Consider the following 13,719-nt stretch of genomic DNA (forward strand, 5'->3'; position numbering starts at 1 on the left):
AGATCGAGTTGTGATCAACAGGGCCCAGGTCATTACAGACTGACAGGCTTTGTAATGAGCACCTGGGAATACAGTCAGGTCAGCTGATCTCTAGAAAGATGCCAGTGTGTTTCTCCTCTAACCTGTCCTGGAGATCTTGACTGACTCCTCCCTGCAGAAGTTCTCCAGTCGCTCTTTCAGTCCAGAGACAGCTCTCCTCACAGCCTCAGGAGAGAAGTGGGGTCTGACAGGGATGCTGGGTGAGTCTCCAGCTCCAGGAGGGACACAGACAGACTGGAAATTCTGCAGCAGGGAGGAGAGAGAGGAGTTTCCAGTCAAACACACTGGGCTCCAGCACACATTCCTGGGGAGAAGCCAGGAGCAGCTCCATTGGAGAGCTCTGTGTGAGAGACTCCCTTCTGGACTGCAGAGAGTCCCAGAGCAGTGCTGTTACCTGGAGGAAATGGATGTGATCCTCTGTGTGTGAGAGCTGGCTCAGCTCAGCGTCTCTCCTCCTCAGCTCAGCGATCTCCTGGTCCAGTCGCTCCAGGAGTCCTTCAGCCTGACTCACTGCAGCCCTCTCTTGAGCTCTGATCAGCTGTGTGAGCTCAGAGCGTGTTCTCTCAATGGAGCGGATCAGCTCAGTGAAGATCCTGTCAGTGTCCTGTACTGCAGTGTGTGCAGAGCTCTGAGTGAGGAGACACACAGTGGATTATCACACAGGACAACACTCAAACTACATTCTACTGTGTGTGGTGTTTTCTCAGTGTACTGGTGTGTCCAGTGCTGTGGGAATGTGTGCCTGTGTGTCCACTCCTCTGGTCAATACCCACTCTGAGTGAGTCCACAGCCTGTCTCAGCTCCTGCAGTTTCTTCTCTCTCTCCTGGAGTCTCTGCTGGGTTTGTCTCTGTGTCGCCCCCAGCTGCTCCTTTGTAGAAACACAGACATAAAGATAATGTCCAATGTGATTTTTGCACAAGGTCATGAAAAATTATATCAAACTAAGTAACAGCAAACAATCAAATATCAAAATATGATCTTTGCATTGTACAGACAAAAATATAAAAGTCTTATGGAAAATATTTATATTTTGGATATTTTTATACAAAAAGGTGTAATGAGTGCTACTTCTGCCTCACAGCTCTTGGGTCTGCGTTGAGTTCTGGCCCGAGGATCCTTCTGTGGGGAGTCTCCATGCCCTTGCCGTTGATCTTGTGGGTGTCCACTAGGCGCTCCAATCTTTTTCCTCGTTCCGAAGCGCTTGCTGACGGGACCGGCGGTGTTCCGGAGCTCTTCCCTGTGACGAGCTGGACTGTCCCTCTAGGGCCTCAGCGAGAGACAGAAGAGACAGTCTGGGGGCAGGCGGAGGCGCCCATCACCAGCCAGCAGGAGGAAGGAAGGTCACTGATATACTCTCGAGAGTTCTCAGTCCTTCTGAGCAGTGTTTGAGAGCGAATACGAGACGCTATACGGCGCCGAGTTGGGCTGCTCACGCCGCGTGAGAGTGGCTCGGGCTGTTTTGGTTTCGGCTGGGCTGCAGATCCGGCTGAGTGGGATTCTCCGAGTGGGACGAGCTGCGTCTCCCAGGTGTTCAAACCGCCCACAACACAGCCAGGGGCAACATGTCAGACCACAATCTGTCGCTCTTGTTCGCTGCAGACAGCAAACAAGTGAAGAATTCTTGTTAAGAATCGTTCTGCAGACTTTCAGACTCCTTGTTAAAAATGGTGACTAGTGTACACTGTTGTCAGTGTATCTCCTGGGCCAGAGAGCACCTTGCAGAGGGTTCAAGTCCTCACCTGTTTCTCAGTCCACTCTCTCTCAGTGGACACGGTGTCGTGGCCTCTGTGTCTGGTCTCTGAGCACAGCAGACAGACGTGGGTCTGGTCCGTCCGGCAGTAAACCTCTCGCAGTTTCTGATGATCTGGACAGATCTTGTCCTGCAGCTGCCCTGTGGCCTCGACCAGCTGGTGTCTCTTCAGTGGAGCAGCTTCACAGTGAGTCTGACAGTAAGAGGCCAGACACACCAGACAGGACTTCACAGCTGTCACCTGTCTCCCAGTGCAGACGTCACACAGCACATCTCCAGGGCCAGCAGGACTGGGAGCAGGAGGACCACTGAGCCCTGTCTCCTTCAGTTTCTCCACCACTTCAGCCAGCAGGGTGTTTCTGCCCAGAACAGGCCTTGGGGTGAAGGTCTGTCTGCACTGGGGGCAGCTGTAGATTCCAGTCTGATCATCCAGATCCCAGCAGCTCTTAATACATCCCACACAGTAACTGTGTCCACAGGGTAGAGTCACTGGATCCTTCAGGATGTCCAGAGAGACCGGACTGCTGATGCTGTCCTCTGACCAATGTCTAGAGTCCATGTTTCGTGTGTGAAACAAAAAACAGACAATCTTACCTGCAAACAGAAATACCTGTACGCACACCTCAGGGATCACGCAACACTGAAGGAGGCGGGCTTGGACAGGAGCCAGGTGTCTAAGAATTGAGAGAGAGAGGAGCAGGAGGAGACCGCCTGAGTCGAGCCCTGAGAAAGAGGGCAGGGGGAGACTGCCTGGGTCGAGCCCTGAGAAGAAAGGGCCGCTGGAGACCACTGGAGTCGAGCCCTGAGAAAGAGGGGCAGGGGGAGACTGCCTGAGTCGAGCAAGGAGGGAGAGGAGAGGCACCAGCTGCTCCACACTCCCACAGCTCTTTGTGTACAGAAGAGCCTCCTGTATCGAAGTTTAAGTTCGAAACCCTATCCCATTTCCAGGGGTCCCAGACTGGAAGCTCCCCGAATTCTACACTAACTGGAGCACAGAACCGCCCCCCCAATAAAACCGAAGTGCAGCCAGCCTCTCTCCTGTAATCCGCCGGCCCCTGTCCAAAGTCTTTCTCAAACAGCAGGGGATGAAGCTGATCAAACAGAGGCAGAATCACACATTAACCAAGACACACAGGTCATCGTGAGCCACTGCGCTGCCCGTCAGCCTGTGGGTCAGTGCCTATCGATCTGTGCCTGTTGGTGAGCTCCTGTGGGTCAGTGCCTATTGATCGGTGCCTGTTGGTGAGTACCTGTGGGTCAGTGCCTATTGATCGGTGCCTGTGGGTGAGCTCCTGTGGGTCAGTGCCTATTGATCGGTGCCTGTGGGTCAGTGCCTATTGGTGAGCTCCTGTGGGTCAGTGCCTATCGATCGGTGCCTGTTGGTGAGCTCCTGTGGGTCAGTGCCTATCGATTGGTGCCTGTTGGTGAGCTCCTGTGGGTCAGTGCCTATCAATCGGTGCCTGTTGGTGAGCTCCTGTGGGTCAGTGCCTATCGATCGGTGCCTGTTGGTGAGCTCCTGTGGGTCAGTGCCTATTGATCAGTGCCTGTGGGTCAGTGCCTATCGATCGGTGCCTGTGGGTGAGCTCCTGTGGGTCAGTGCCTATTGATCGGTGCCTGTGGGTGAGCTCCTGTGGGTCAGTGCCTGTGGGTCAGTGCCTATCGATCGGTGCCTGTGGGTGAGCTCCTGTGGGTCAGTGCCTATCGATCAGTGCCTGTTGGTGAGCTCCTGTGGGTCAGTGCCTATTGATCGGTGGGTGAGTACCTGTGGGTCAGTGCCTATTGATCGGTGCCTGTTGGTGAGCTCCTGTGGGTCAGCTCCTGTGGGTCAGTGCCTGTTGGTAAGCACATACACAAACTCACATTCACTCTTACACTCAAACCCACATACACTCACACAAACACACTCAAACTCACACACACTCACACACAGTCAAACTCACACACACACGTTCACATACACACACTCACACACTCAAAATCACACACACATACACACACACACACTCGCACAAACACACTCAAACTCACACACACACACGCGTTCACATATACACACTCGCACACACACATATACGTTCACATACACACACTCAAACTCACACACACATACACACACTCGCACAAACACTCAAACACACACACACTCACAAACTCTTTCTTCCTTTTATTGTCCCAGATGGGAAATTTGTTTTTCAGGCAGGTAAGAGACACAACACACAAGACAAAATACATTAAAGACAGCATGAATCCATTGACACATAAGAGACCTTCATGTGTGATAAGCAAGAAAACATACTAAATATATTTATAAATCAGGTAAAATATACCATCTGAAGTAGAACACAATACACTTATACTGTGTATATATATTGTATTGACGGAAAATTTATATATATAATTTATCTGTATCCAACACTACAGTATTAATTCAAACACATTGTGTAATATGTCAGCTGTCTTAACATATCTTAAGCAGCTCCAAAAATTACGCTACACATCAAAGGACAGGACGAACTGGTCAACTCATGCTGCACATCAAAGGACAGGACTTGGGACAGGACGAACTGGTCAACTCATGCTACACATCAAAGGACAGGACGAACTGGTCAACTCATGCTACACGTCATAGGACAGGACTTGGGACAGGACGAACTGGTCAACTCATGCTACACATCAAAGGACAGGACTTGGGACAGGATGAACTGGTCAACTCATGCTGCACATCAAAGGACAGGACTTGGGACAGGACGAACTGGTCAACTCATGCTACACGTCATAGGACAACACTTGGGACAGGACGAACTGTTTAACTCATGCTACACATCAAAGGACAGGACTTGGGACAGGACGAACTGTTCAACTCATGCTACACATCAAAGGACAGGACAAACTGGTCAACTCATGCTACACATCAAAGGACAGGACTTGGGACAGGACGAACTGGTCAACTCATGCTGCACATCAAAGGACAGGACTTGGGACAGGACGAACTGGTCAACTCATGCTACACGTCATAGGACAGGACTTGGGACAGGACGAACTGTTTAACTCATGCTACACATCAAAGGACAGGACTTGGGACAGGACGAACTGTTCAACTCATGCTACACATCAAAGGACAGGACGAACTGTTCAACTCATGCTACACATCAAAGGACAGGACAAACTGGTCAACTCATGCTACACGTCATAGGACAGGACTTGGGACAGGACGAACTGTTTAACTCATGCTACACATCAAAGGACAGGACTTGGGACAGGACGAACTGGTCAACTCATGCTACACATCAAAGGACAGGACTTGGGACAGGACGAACTGGTCAACTCATGCTGCACATCAAAGGACAGGACTTGGGACAGGACGAACTGGTCAACTCATGCTACACGTCATAGGACAGGACTTGGGACAGGACGAACTGTTTAACTCATGCTACACATCAAAGGACAGGACTTGGGAAAGGACGAACTGTTCAACTCATGCTACACATCAAAGGACAGGACAAACTGGTCAACTCATGCTACACGTCATAGGACAGGACTTGGGACAGGACGAACTGTTTAACTCATGCTACACATCAAAGGACAGGACTTGGGACAGGACGAACTGGTCAACTCATGCTACACATCAAAGGACAGGACTTGGGACAGGACGAACTGGTCAACTCATGCTACACATCAAAGGACAGGACTTGGGACAGGACGAACTGGTCAACTCATGCTACACATCAAAGGACAGGACTTGGGACAGGACGAACTGGTCAACTCATGCTACACATCAAAGGACAGGACTTGGGACAGGACGAACTGGTCAACTCATGCTACACATCAAAGGACAGGACTTGGGACAGGACGAACTGGTCAACTCATGCTACACATCAAAGGACAGGACTTGGGACAGGACGAACTGGTCAACTCATGCTACACGTCATAGGACAGGACTTGGGACAGGACGAACTGTTTAACTCATGCTACACATCAAAGGACAGGACTTGGGACAGGACGAACTGTTCAACTCATGCTACACATCAAAGGACAGGACAAACTGGTCAACTCATGCTACACGTCATAGGACAGGACTTGGGACAGGACGAACTGTTTAACTCATGCTACACATCAAAGGACAGGACTTGGGACAGGACGAACTGTTCAACTCATGCTACACATCAAAGGACAGGACAAACTGGTCAACTCATGCTACACATCAAAGGACAGGACTTGGGACAGGACGAACTGGTCAACTCATGCTGCACATCAAAGGACAGGACTTGGGACAGGACGAACTGGTCAACTCATGCTGCACATCAAAGGACAGGACTTGGGACAGGACGAACTGGTCAACTCATGCTACACGTCATAGGACAGGACTTGGGACAGGACGAACTGTTTAACTCATGCTACACATCAAAGGACAGGACTTGGGACAGGACGAACTGTTCAACTCATGCTACACATCAAAGGACAGGACGAACTGTTCAACTCATGCTACACATCAAAGGACAGGACAAACTGGTCAACTCATGCTACACGTCATAGGACAGGACTTGGGACAGGACGAACTGTTTAACTCATGCTACACATCAAAGGACAGGACTTGGGACAGAACGAACTGGTCAACTCATGCTACACGTCAAAGGACAGGACGAACTGGTCAACTCATGCTACACGTCATAGGACAGGACTTGGGACAGGACGAACTGTTTAACTCATGCTGCACATCAAAGGACAGGACTTGGGACAGAACGAACTGGTCAACTCATGCTACACGTCAAAGGACAGGACGAACTGGTCAACTCATGCTACACGTCATAGGACAGGACTTGGGACAGGACGAACTGGTCAACTCATGCTACACATCAAAGGACAGGACTTGGGACAGAACGAACTGGTCAACTCATGCTACACGTCAAAGGACAGGACGAACTGGTCAACTCATGCTACACGTCATAGGACAGGACTTGGGACAGGACGAACTGTTTAACTCATGCTGCACATCAAAGGACAGGACTTGGGACAGAACGAACTGGTCAACTCATGCTACACGTCAAAGGACAGGACGAACTGGTCAACTCATGCTACACGTCAAAGGACAGGACTTGGGACAGGACGAACTGGTCAACTCATGCTACACGTCAAAGGACAGGACGAAGACCCATGAAGGGGTGAAACGAAAGACCCAGTCATGTGCAGGTAGGCTCCTGGACTCTTCTTTCGGCCCTGTTGGCCGACTGCTGGGACCCAGTAGGAGCTGAACCCGCTGGAGCTCCTGTCTCATGTCACACATGTTCTCACACGGCTTCACAATTTCAGCAGAGGGCTGAAATCAGGTAGTGTCTCGAGGGACTGGTGCCGGTCTCCAGTCCCTGGGCAGGTCTCCGCCGACTCCGAGACTCGTCGAAGCTGTGCTGTCGGCTGACCAGGCCTTGACTGAGTGTACTGGTGCTGTCTCCCTCTGCACTGCTGTCCCTCAGCCATGCAGAGCCTTGTTAACACACACACACACACACACAAACACACACACAGTCTCTCAATTCAATTCAAGATGCTTTATTAGCATGACCGATGGGTACAATCAGTGTTGCCAAAGCAAATGAAAGTAATGATATTTGCATTAAACAAAACAAAAAAACTCTCTCTCACACACTCACAGTCTCACATAGTCTCTCACACACTCACAAAGTCTCTTTCTCTCTCTCTCTCTCTCTCACACACACACACACTCTCTCTCTCTCTCTCTCGGGCTCCACACTGCCAGCGGTCCTGGATAAAAGCACAGACAGAGCCCAGTGCCGCAGACAAAGGCTCGGACTGACTCTCGGGAATGGGGCTGACCAGCTGCTTGGTTCTGGTGGCTGCGGTTCTGGCTGTGATTGGATTCCTGACCCGGAGCAGGAGGAATCCGAGGCGCCGGCTGCCCCCCGGACCCACACCCCTCCCACTGCTGGGAAACATCCTGCAGATGGACAAGGACGCCCCATTCGAGAGCTTCGTCAGGGTGAGTGTGGGAGAGCGTGAGACTCCCTAGGAGTGTCAGAGAGTGGCGGTGTGTTTGTGAAACCCCTCTCTCTCTCAGCTCAGTGAGCGCTATGGGCCTGTGCTCACCGTGTACCTGGGAGGGCAGAGGACGGTGGTTCTGGTCGGGTACGAGGCGGTCCGGGACGCGCTGCTGCAGCAGTCCGACGACTTCACTGGCCGAGCGCCGTTCCCCTTCCTGCAGCGCCTGACCAGGGGCTACGGTCAGTGCGTGCCCACTGGCCTGACAGTCCTCCGGTTCTCCTCACAGGCGGTGCGCCAGGACGACGGGATCTTGTGTTGCGGTCCTGTGCACCTTGACCGGCCGCTGTCCTCTCTCGCTCCCTCTCCCAGGTCTGGCCATCAGCAACGGGCGGCGCTGGGAGCAGCTGCGCGGGTTCACGGTGAACACACTCCGAGACCTGGGCATGGGGAGGAGACGCCTGGAGGAGCAGATACTGGAGGAGAGCCAGCACCTGAGGACAGCACTGGAGGACACACAGGGTTCATACAGACACCGACTGGACACTCCAGGACACTGACACTGCACTGAGAGAGAGAGGGGTTCATACAGACACACTGACTGGACACTCCAGTACATGAACACTGCACTGAGAGAGAGAGGGGTTAATACAGACACACTGACTGGACACTCCAGTACATGAACACTGCACTGAGAGAGAGAGGGGTTAATACAGACACACTGACTGGACACTCCAGTACATTAACACTGCACTGAGAGAGAGGGGTTCATACAGACACACTGACTGGACACTCCAGTACATGAACACTGCACTGAGAGAGAGAGGGGTTAATACACACACACTGACTGGACACTCCAGTACATGAACACTGCTCTGTTCCTATTGTTGATCTCAGATGGTCCTGCTCCTCTCTCCTCTCCCCCCCAAGGGAGCCCCTGTGACCCCACCTTCACCCTGAGCCGGGCCGTGTCCAACGTGGTCAGCAGGCTGCTGTTCGGCCAGCGCTTCGACTACGCTGACCAGCGCTTCCTGAGGATGGTGCAGCTGCTGCACAAGATCCTGCGCTCCATCAGCGGGAGCTGGGGGCAGGTCTGACCTGGGGCAGAGGGGCTGGGGCAGAGGGGCTGGGGCAGGTCTGGCCTGGGGCAGAGGGGCTGGGGGCAGGTCTGACCTGGGGCAGAGGGTCTGGGGCAGAGGGGCTGGGGCAGGTCTGACCTGGGGCAGAGGGGCTGGGGCAGGTCTGGCCTGGGGCAGAGGGGCTGGGGCAGGTCTGACCTGGGGCAGAGGGGCTGGGGCAGAGGGCCTGGGGGCAGGTCTGGACTGGGGCAGAGGGGCTGGGGCAGGTCTGGCCTGGGGCAGAGGGGCTGGGGCAGGTCTGACCTGGGGCAGAGGGCCTGGGGCAGAGGGGCTGGGGGCAGGTCTGGACTGGGGCAGAGGGGCTGGGGGAGAGGGCCTGGGGCAGAGGGGCTGGGGGCAGGTCTGACCTGGGGCAGAGGGCCTGGGGCAGAGGGGCTGGGGGCAGGTCTGGACTGGGGCAGAGGGGCTGGGGGAGAGGGCCTGGGGCAGAGGGGCTGGGGGCAGGTCTGGACTGGGGCAGAGGGGCTGGGGGAGAGGGCCTGGGGCAGAGGGGCTGGGGGCAGGTCTGGCCTGGGGCAGAGGGGCTGGGGGCAGGTCTGACCTGGGGCAGAGGGGCTGGGGCAGGTCTGACCTGGGGCAGAGGGGCTGGGGCAGGTCTGGCCTGGGGCAGAGGGGCTGGGGCAGGTCTGACCTGGGGCAGAGGGGTTGGGGCAGAGGGGCTGGGGCAGGTCTGACCTGGGGCAGGTCTGGCCTGGGGCAGAGGGGCTGGGGGCCGGTCTGACCTGGGGCAGAGGGGCTGGGGCAGGTCTGGCCTGGGGCAGAGGGGTTGGGGGCAGGTCTGGCCTGGGGCAGGTCTGACCTGGGGCAGAGGGGCTGGGGCAGGTCTGGCCTGGGGCAGAGGGGCTGGGGCAGGTCTGACCTGGGGCAGAGGGCCTGGGGCAGAGGGGCTGGGGGCAGGTCTGGACTGGGGCAGAGGGGCTGGGGGAGAGGGCCTGGGGCAGAGGGGCTGGGGGCAGGTCTGACCTGGGGCAGAGGGCCTGGGGCAGAGGGGCTGGGGGCAGGTCTGGACTGGGGCAGAGGGGCTGGGGGAGAGGGCCTGGGGCAGAGGGGCTGGGGGCAGGTCTGGACTGGGGCAGAGGGGCTGGGGGAGAGGGCCTGGGGCAGAGGGGCTGGGGGCAGGTCTGGCCTGGGGCAGAGGGGCTGGGGGCAGGTCTGACCTGGGGCAGAGGGGCTGGGGCAGGTCTGACCTGGGGCAGAGGGGCTGGGGCAGGTCTGACCTGGGGCAGAGGGGTTGGGGCAGAGGGGCTGGGGCAGGTCTGACCTGGGGCAGGTCTGGCCTGGGGCAGAGGGGCTGGGGGCCGGTCTGACCTGGGGCAGAGGGGCTGGGGCAGGTCTGGCCTGGGGCAGAGGGGTTGGGGGCAGGTCTGGCCTGGGGCAGGTCTGACCTGGGGCAGAGGGGCTGGGGCAGGTCTGGCCTGGGGCAGAGGGGCTGGGGGCAGGTCTGGCCTGGGGAGAGGGGCTGGGGCAGGTCTGACCTGGGGCAGTGTGTCTGTAGCTCTGTGTGTCTGCATGCCTGCCCTGTGCCCCCCAGCTGTATAACCTGTTCCCCTGGCTGCTGGAGCGCCTGCCCGGGCCGCACGAGGAGATCTTCTCTGGCGCGGAGGAGGTGCGCCGGTTCGTGGAGGAGAGAGTCGGGGAGCATCAGGAGACCCTGAGCGCCCACGGCCCCCGAGACTTCATCGACTGCTTCCTGCTCAGGATGCAGCAGGTGCCCCCCCCCCGACGCACACTGCCACAAGTCGCGCGGCACTTCAGACGCTGACAGTACAGACGTGTCGAGGGACGTCAGCAGAAAACACAAACCTGTGTTTACAGAGAGGCGCGCTGTCTGTCTGCCGGGAGATCACACACTGGGAGCGGGAGTGGGAATTCTGGGATCGGGCTGGTTCCCTGTCTGTGTCGTGACCTCCTCCTCCTCCTCCTCCTCCAGGAGCAGGACAGCCCGTCCTCCGAGTTCCACAGGGACAACCTGGTGTCCACGGTGCTGAACCTGCTGCTGGCTGGCACGGAGACCACCAGCACCACCCTGAGATACGCCCTCCTGCTCCTCATCAAGTACCCCCACGTGCAGGGTGAGGCCGCGGGGCGCGAGCGGGGTCACGGGGTCCAGGGGAGGACGCCCCGACCCAGCTGTCCTGCTTGATGGAGCTGCGGTCCAGCTGCTTCTTTCAGGAGGCTCTGCTGTACACCGAGGGTGGTGGGGGTGGGGAACAAGCTGCCCAGCCCTGTTGTTGAAGCCGATACCCTGGCTTCTCTCCAGACACAGCTGGGTGAGCTCCTCCAGTCAGGACAGGAGGCTCTTCTGTACACAGAGGGGGGTGGGGGTGGGGAACAAGCTGCCCAGCCATGCTGTTGAAGCCAGTACTCTGGCTCCTCTCCAGACACAGCTGGGTGAGCTCCTCCAGTCAGGACAGGAGGCTCTTCTGTACACAGAGGGGGGTGGGGTTGGGGAACAAGCTGCCCAGCCATGCTGTTGAAGCCAGTACTCTGGCTCCTCTCCAGACACAGCTGGGATCTCTGGGTCAGTAAGCTAGTTGGTACTGGTTGTGCTGGATGGCTCCTCCCACTCCTGTCCCAGAGAGCCAGTGGCCGGAAATCGTCCGGGCGACACACAGCTCCCCGCACAGGGGCGCCCCTGGAGGTGAGGGTTATTCCCAGCTCCCCACACACAGGGGCGCCCCCTGGAGGTGAGGGTTATTCCCAGCTCCCCACACACAGGGGCGGCCCATGGGTCTGGCGCTGCCGAGCTCAGGCGGAGAGGAGATGGCTCCCAGCGTTCCCAGTCGTGCCGTTTCTCCTCAGAGAGGGCCCAGCGGGAGATCGACGAGGCGGTCGGCAGGGAGCGCCCCCCGGCGATGGAAGACCGGCGCTCGCTGCCCTTCACGGACGCCGTGGTCCACGAGGTGCAGAGGCTGCTGGACGTGGTGCCCATGAGCATGCCGCAGATCGCCACCAGGGACATCTCCTTCCGGGGGTACACCATCCCACAGGTCAGGGCCCCACTGCCCCCGGCCTCCCACCCCTGTCCACACTGCCCCTGTCCTCGCACCCCTGTCCACACTGGCCTGGGCCCCTGTCCTCAAACCCCTGTCCACACTGCCCCTGTCCTCGCACCCCTGTCCACACTGCCCCGGGCCTGGGCACCTGTCCACACTGGCCTGGGCCCATGTCCTCAAACCCCTGTCCACACTGCCCCTGTCCTCAAACCCCTGTCCACACTGCCCCGGGCCTGGGCCCCTGTCCTCACTGGCCTGGGCCCCTGTCCTCAAACCCCTGTCCACACTGCCCCCGGCCTCGCACCCCTGTCCTCACTGGCCTGGGCCCCTGTCCTCAAACCCCTGTCCACACTGCCCCTGTCCTCGCACCCCTGTCCACACTGCCCCGGGCCTGGGCCCCTGTCCTCACTGGCCTGGGCCCCTGTCCTCAAACCCCTGTCCACACTGCCCCTGTCCTCGCACCCCTGTCCGCTGGTGGTCAGTCTCTCCTCCTGTCCCCAGGGCACTGTGGTGATCCCCCTCCTACACTCTGTCCTGCGCGACTCGGCCTACTGGCCGTCGCCCTGCGCCTTCGACCCCGGACACTTCCTGGACCAGAACGGAGGCTTCAAGAGAAACCCGGCGTTCCTGCCCTTCTCCGCAGGTACCAGCGGGCTCCGCCGAGCTCTGTGCTGACAGAACCACACTCCGCAGAGCTCTGTGCTGACAGAACCGGACATTACAGCTCTGCAGAGCTCTGTGCTGACAGAACTGCACTCCGCAGAGCTCTGTGCTGACAGAACTGGACACTACCGCTCTGCAGAGCTCTGTGCTGACAGAACCACACTCCGCAGAGCTCTGTGCCGACAGAACCACACTCCGCAGAGCTCTGTGCTGACAGAACTGGACACTACAGCTCTGCAGAGCTCTGTGCTGACAGAACTGCACTCCGCAGAGCTCTGTGCTGACAGAACCGGACACTACAGCTCTGCAGAGCTCTGTGCTGACAGAACCACACTCCGCAGAGCTTTGTGCTGACAGAACCGGACACTACAGCTCTGCAGAGCTCTGTGCTGACAGAACCACACTCCGCAGAGCTCTGTGCTGATGGACAGAACCCGACAGTGGAGCTCTGCAGAGCTCTGTGCTGACAGAACTGCACTCCGCAGAGCTCTGTGCTGACAGAACCACACTTCGCAGAGCTCTGTGCTGACAGAACTGCACTCCGCAGAGCTCTGTGCTGATGGACAGAACCCGACAGTGGAGCTCCGCAGAGCTCTGTGCTGACAGAACCGGACACTGCAGCTCTGTGCCGAGTGCTGGGAGCTGCACTCACTGGGCTCTCATGTGTCCCAGGGAAGCGCTCCTGTGTGGGGGAGCCCCTGGCCCGGATGGAGCTCTTCCTGTTCCTGGCCTCGCTGCTGCAGAGATTCTCCTTCTCCGCCCCGCTGGGGCCCGACTCGGTCGACATCCGCCCCAACCTCAGCGCCATCGCCAACCTGCCCCGGCCCTACCAGCTGATCGCCAGGCTGCGGTGAGGCGGCGCCGGGCTGGGGGGGGACCCCCCACCAGCCACCACAGAGGCAGACAACAAGCGTCACAAACTGACGAACCCCAAGAGTACAGGTTAACTCCTGTCCACCGGAAGTCATCTCTTCTCATGGGACTGTAATTTCTGGCTGGGCAATATCAGCACACTGTCAGTGATATCAATATACTGTCGCTTAGCGATATCAGCACACTGTCAGTGATATCAATATACTGTCGCTTAGCGATATCAGCACACTGTCAGTGATATCAATATACTGTCGCTTAGCAATATCA

General features: G+C 57.3%; 3 protein-coding genes across 10 annotated transcripts in view; 1 reads left to right on the top strand and 2 right to left on the bottom strand.

The window, feature by feature from the left end:
* Window positions 1–1,239, bottom strand: part of LOC148654247 (tripartite motif-containing protein 16-like protein) — a 4,779-nt gene extending 3,540 nt beyond the window's left edge. The window contains exons 1-4 of the mRNA XM_088646201.1: window positions 1,120–1,239; window positions 813–908; window positions 434–667; window positions 123–282 (exon numbers count right to left, since the gene is read on the bottom strand). Coding sequence (XP_088502327.1) covers window positions 123–282; window positions 434–667; window positions 813–908; window positions 1,120–1,176 — 547 coding nt within the window. The 5' untranslated portion in view covers window positions 1,177–1,239. The remainder of the gene's footprint in view (window positions 1–122; window positions 283–433; window positions 668–812; window positions 909–1,119) is intronic.
* The window catches only part of LOC148654246 (cytochrome P450 2F3-like), a 21,676-nt gene extending 7,957 nt beyond the window's left edge, over window positions 1–13,719 (top strand). Inside the window, exons 1-10 of one of the 7 annotated variants that reach the window (XM_088646160.1) lie at window positions 2,596–3,032; window positions 7,543–7,782; window positions 7,861–8,023; window positions 8,154–8,303; window positions 8,712–8,872; window positions 10,452–10,628; window positions 10,851–10,992; window positions 11,723–11,910; window positions 12,418–12,559; window positions 13,252–13,719. In XM_088646160.1, coding sequence (XP_088502286.1) covers window positions 7,609–7,782; window positions 7,861–8,023; window positions 8,154–8,303; window positions 8,712–8,872; window positions 10,452–10,628; window positions 10,851–10,992; window positions 11,723–11,910; window positions 12,418–12,559; window positions 13,252–13,433 — 1,479 coding nt within the window. In that variant the 5' untranslated portion in view covers window positions 2,596–3,032; window positions 7,543–7,608 and the 3' untranslated portion in view covers window positions 13,434–13,719. The other 6 variants (XM_088646155.1, XM_088646158.1, XM_088646159.1 and 3 more) reach the window with 6 other exon arrangements.
* On the bottom strand, window positions 1,399–10,852 carry LOC148654248 (E3 ubiquitin-protein ligase TRIM47-like). 2 transcript variants are annotated; one of them, XM_088646216.1, is made up of 3 exons: window positions 7,897–8,029; window positions 1,780–2,464; window positions 1,399–1,633 (listed from the first exon to the last, which is right to left on the bottom strand). In XM_088646216.1, exons 2-3 carry the CDS (start codon window positions 2,347–2,349, stop codon window positions 1,406–1,408), a joined length of 798 nt encoding a protein of 265 aa, XP_088502342.1. In that variant the 5' UTR covers window positions 2,350–2,464; window positions 7,897–8,029; the 3' UTR covers window positions 1,399–1,405. The 2 variants fall into 2 exon arrangements, 1 of the variants encoding a protein (XP_088502342.1); XR_015941294.1 differs by lacking the exon at window positions 1,399–1,633 and adding an exon at window positions 10,724–10,852 and having other exon boundaries at window positions 2,460–2,592; window positions 7,897–8,221.

Source organism: Lepisosteus platostomus, chromosome 9 (assembly GCF_059453375.1).
Source record: "Lepisosteus platostomus isolate fLepPlt1 chromosome 9, fLepPlt1.hap1, whole genome shotgun sequence".
NCBI lineage: Eukaryota > Metazoa > Chordata > Actinopteri > Semionotiformes > Lepisosteidae > Lepisosteus > Lepisosteus platostomus.

Coding starts and splice junctions, on each gene's coding strand:
- LOC148654248 (XM_088646216.1), bottom strand. CDS start 2,349: ATGGACTCTAGACATTGGTCAGAGGACAGCATCAGCAGTCCGGTCTCT. Junction 1,634..1,779: donor GAGAGTGGACTGAGAAACAG/GTGAGGACTTGA, acceptor TGCTGTCTGCAG/CGAACAAGAGCGACAGATTG.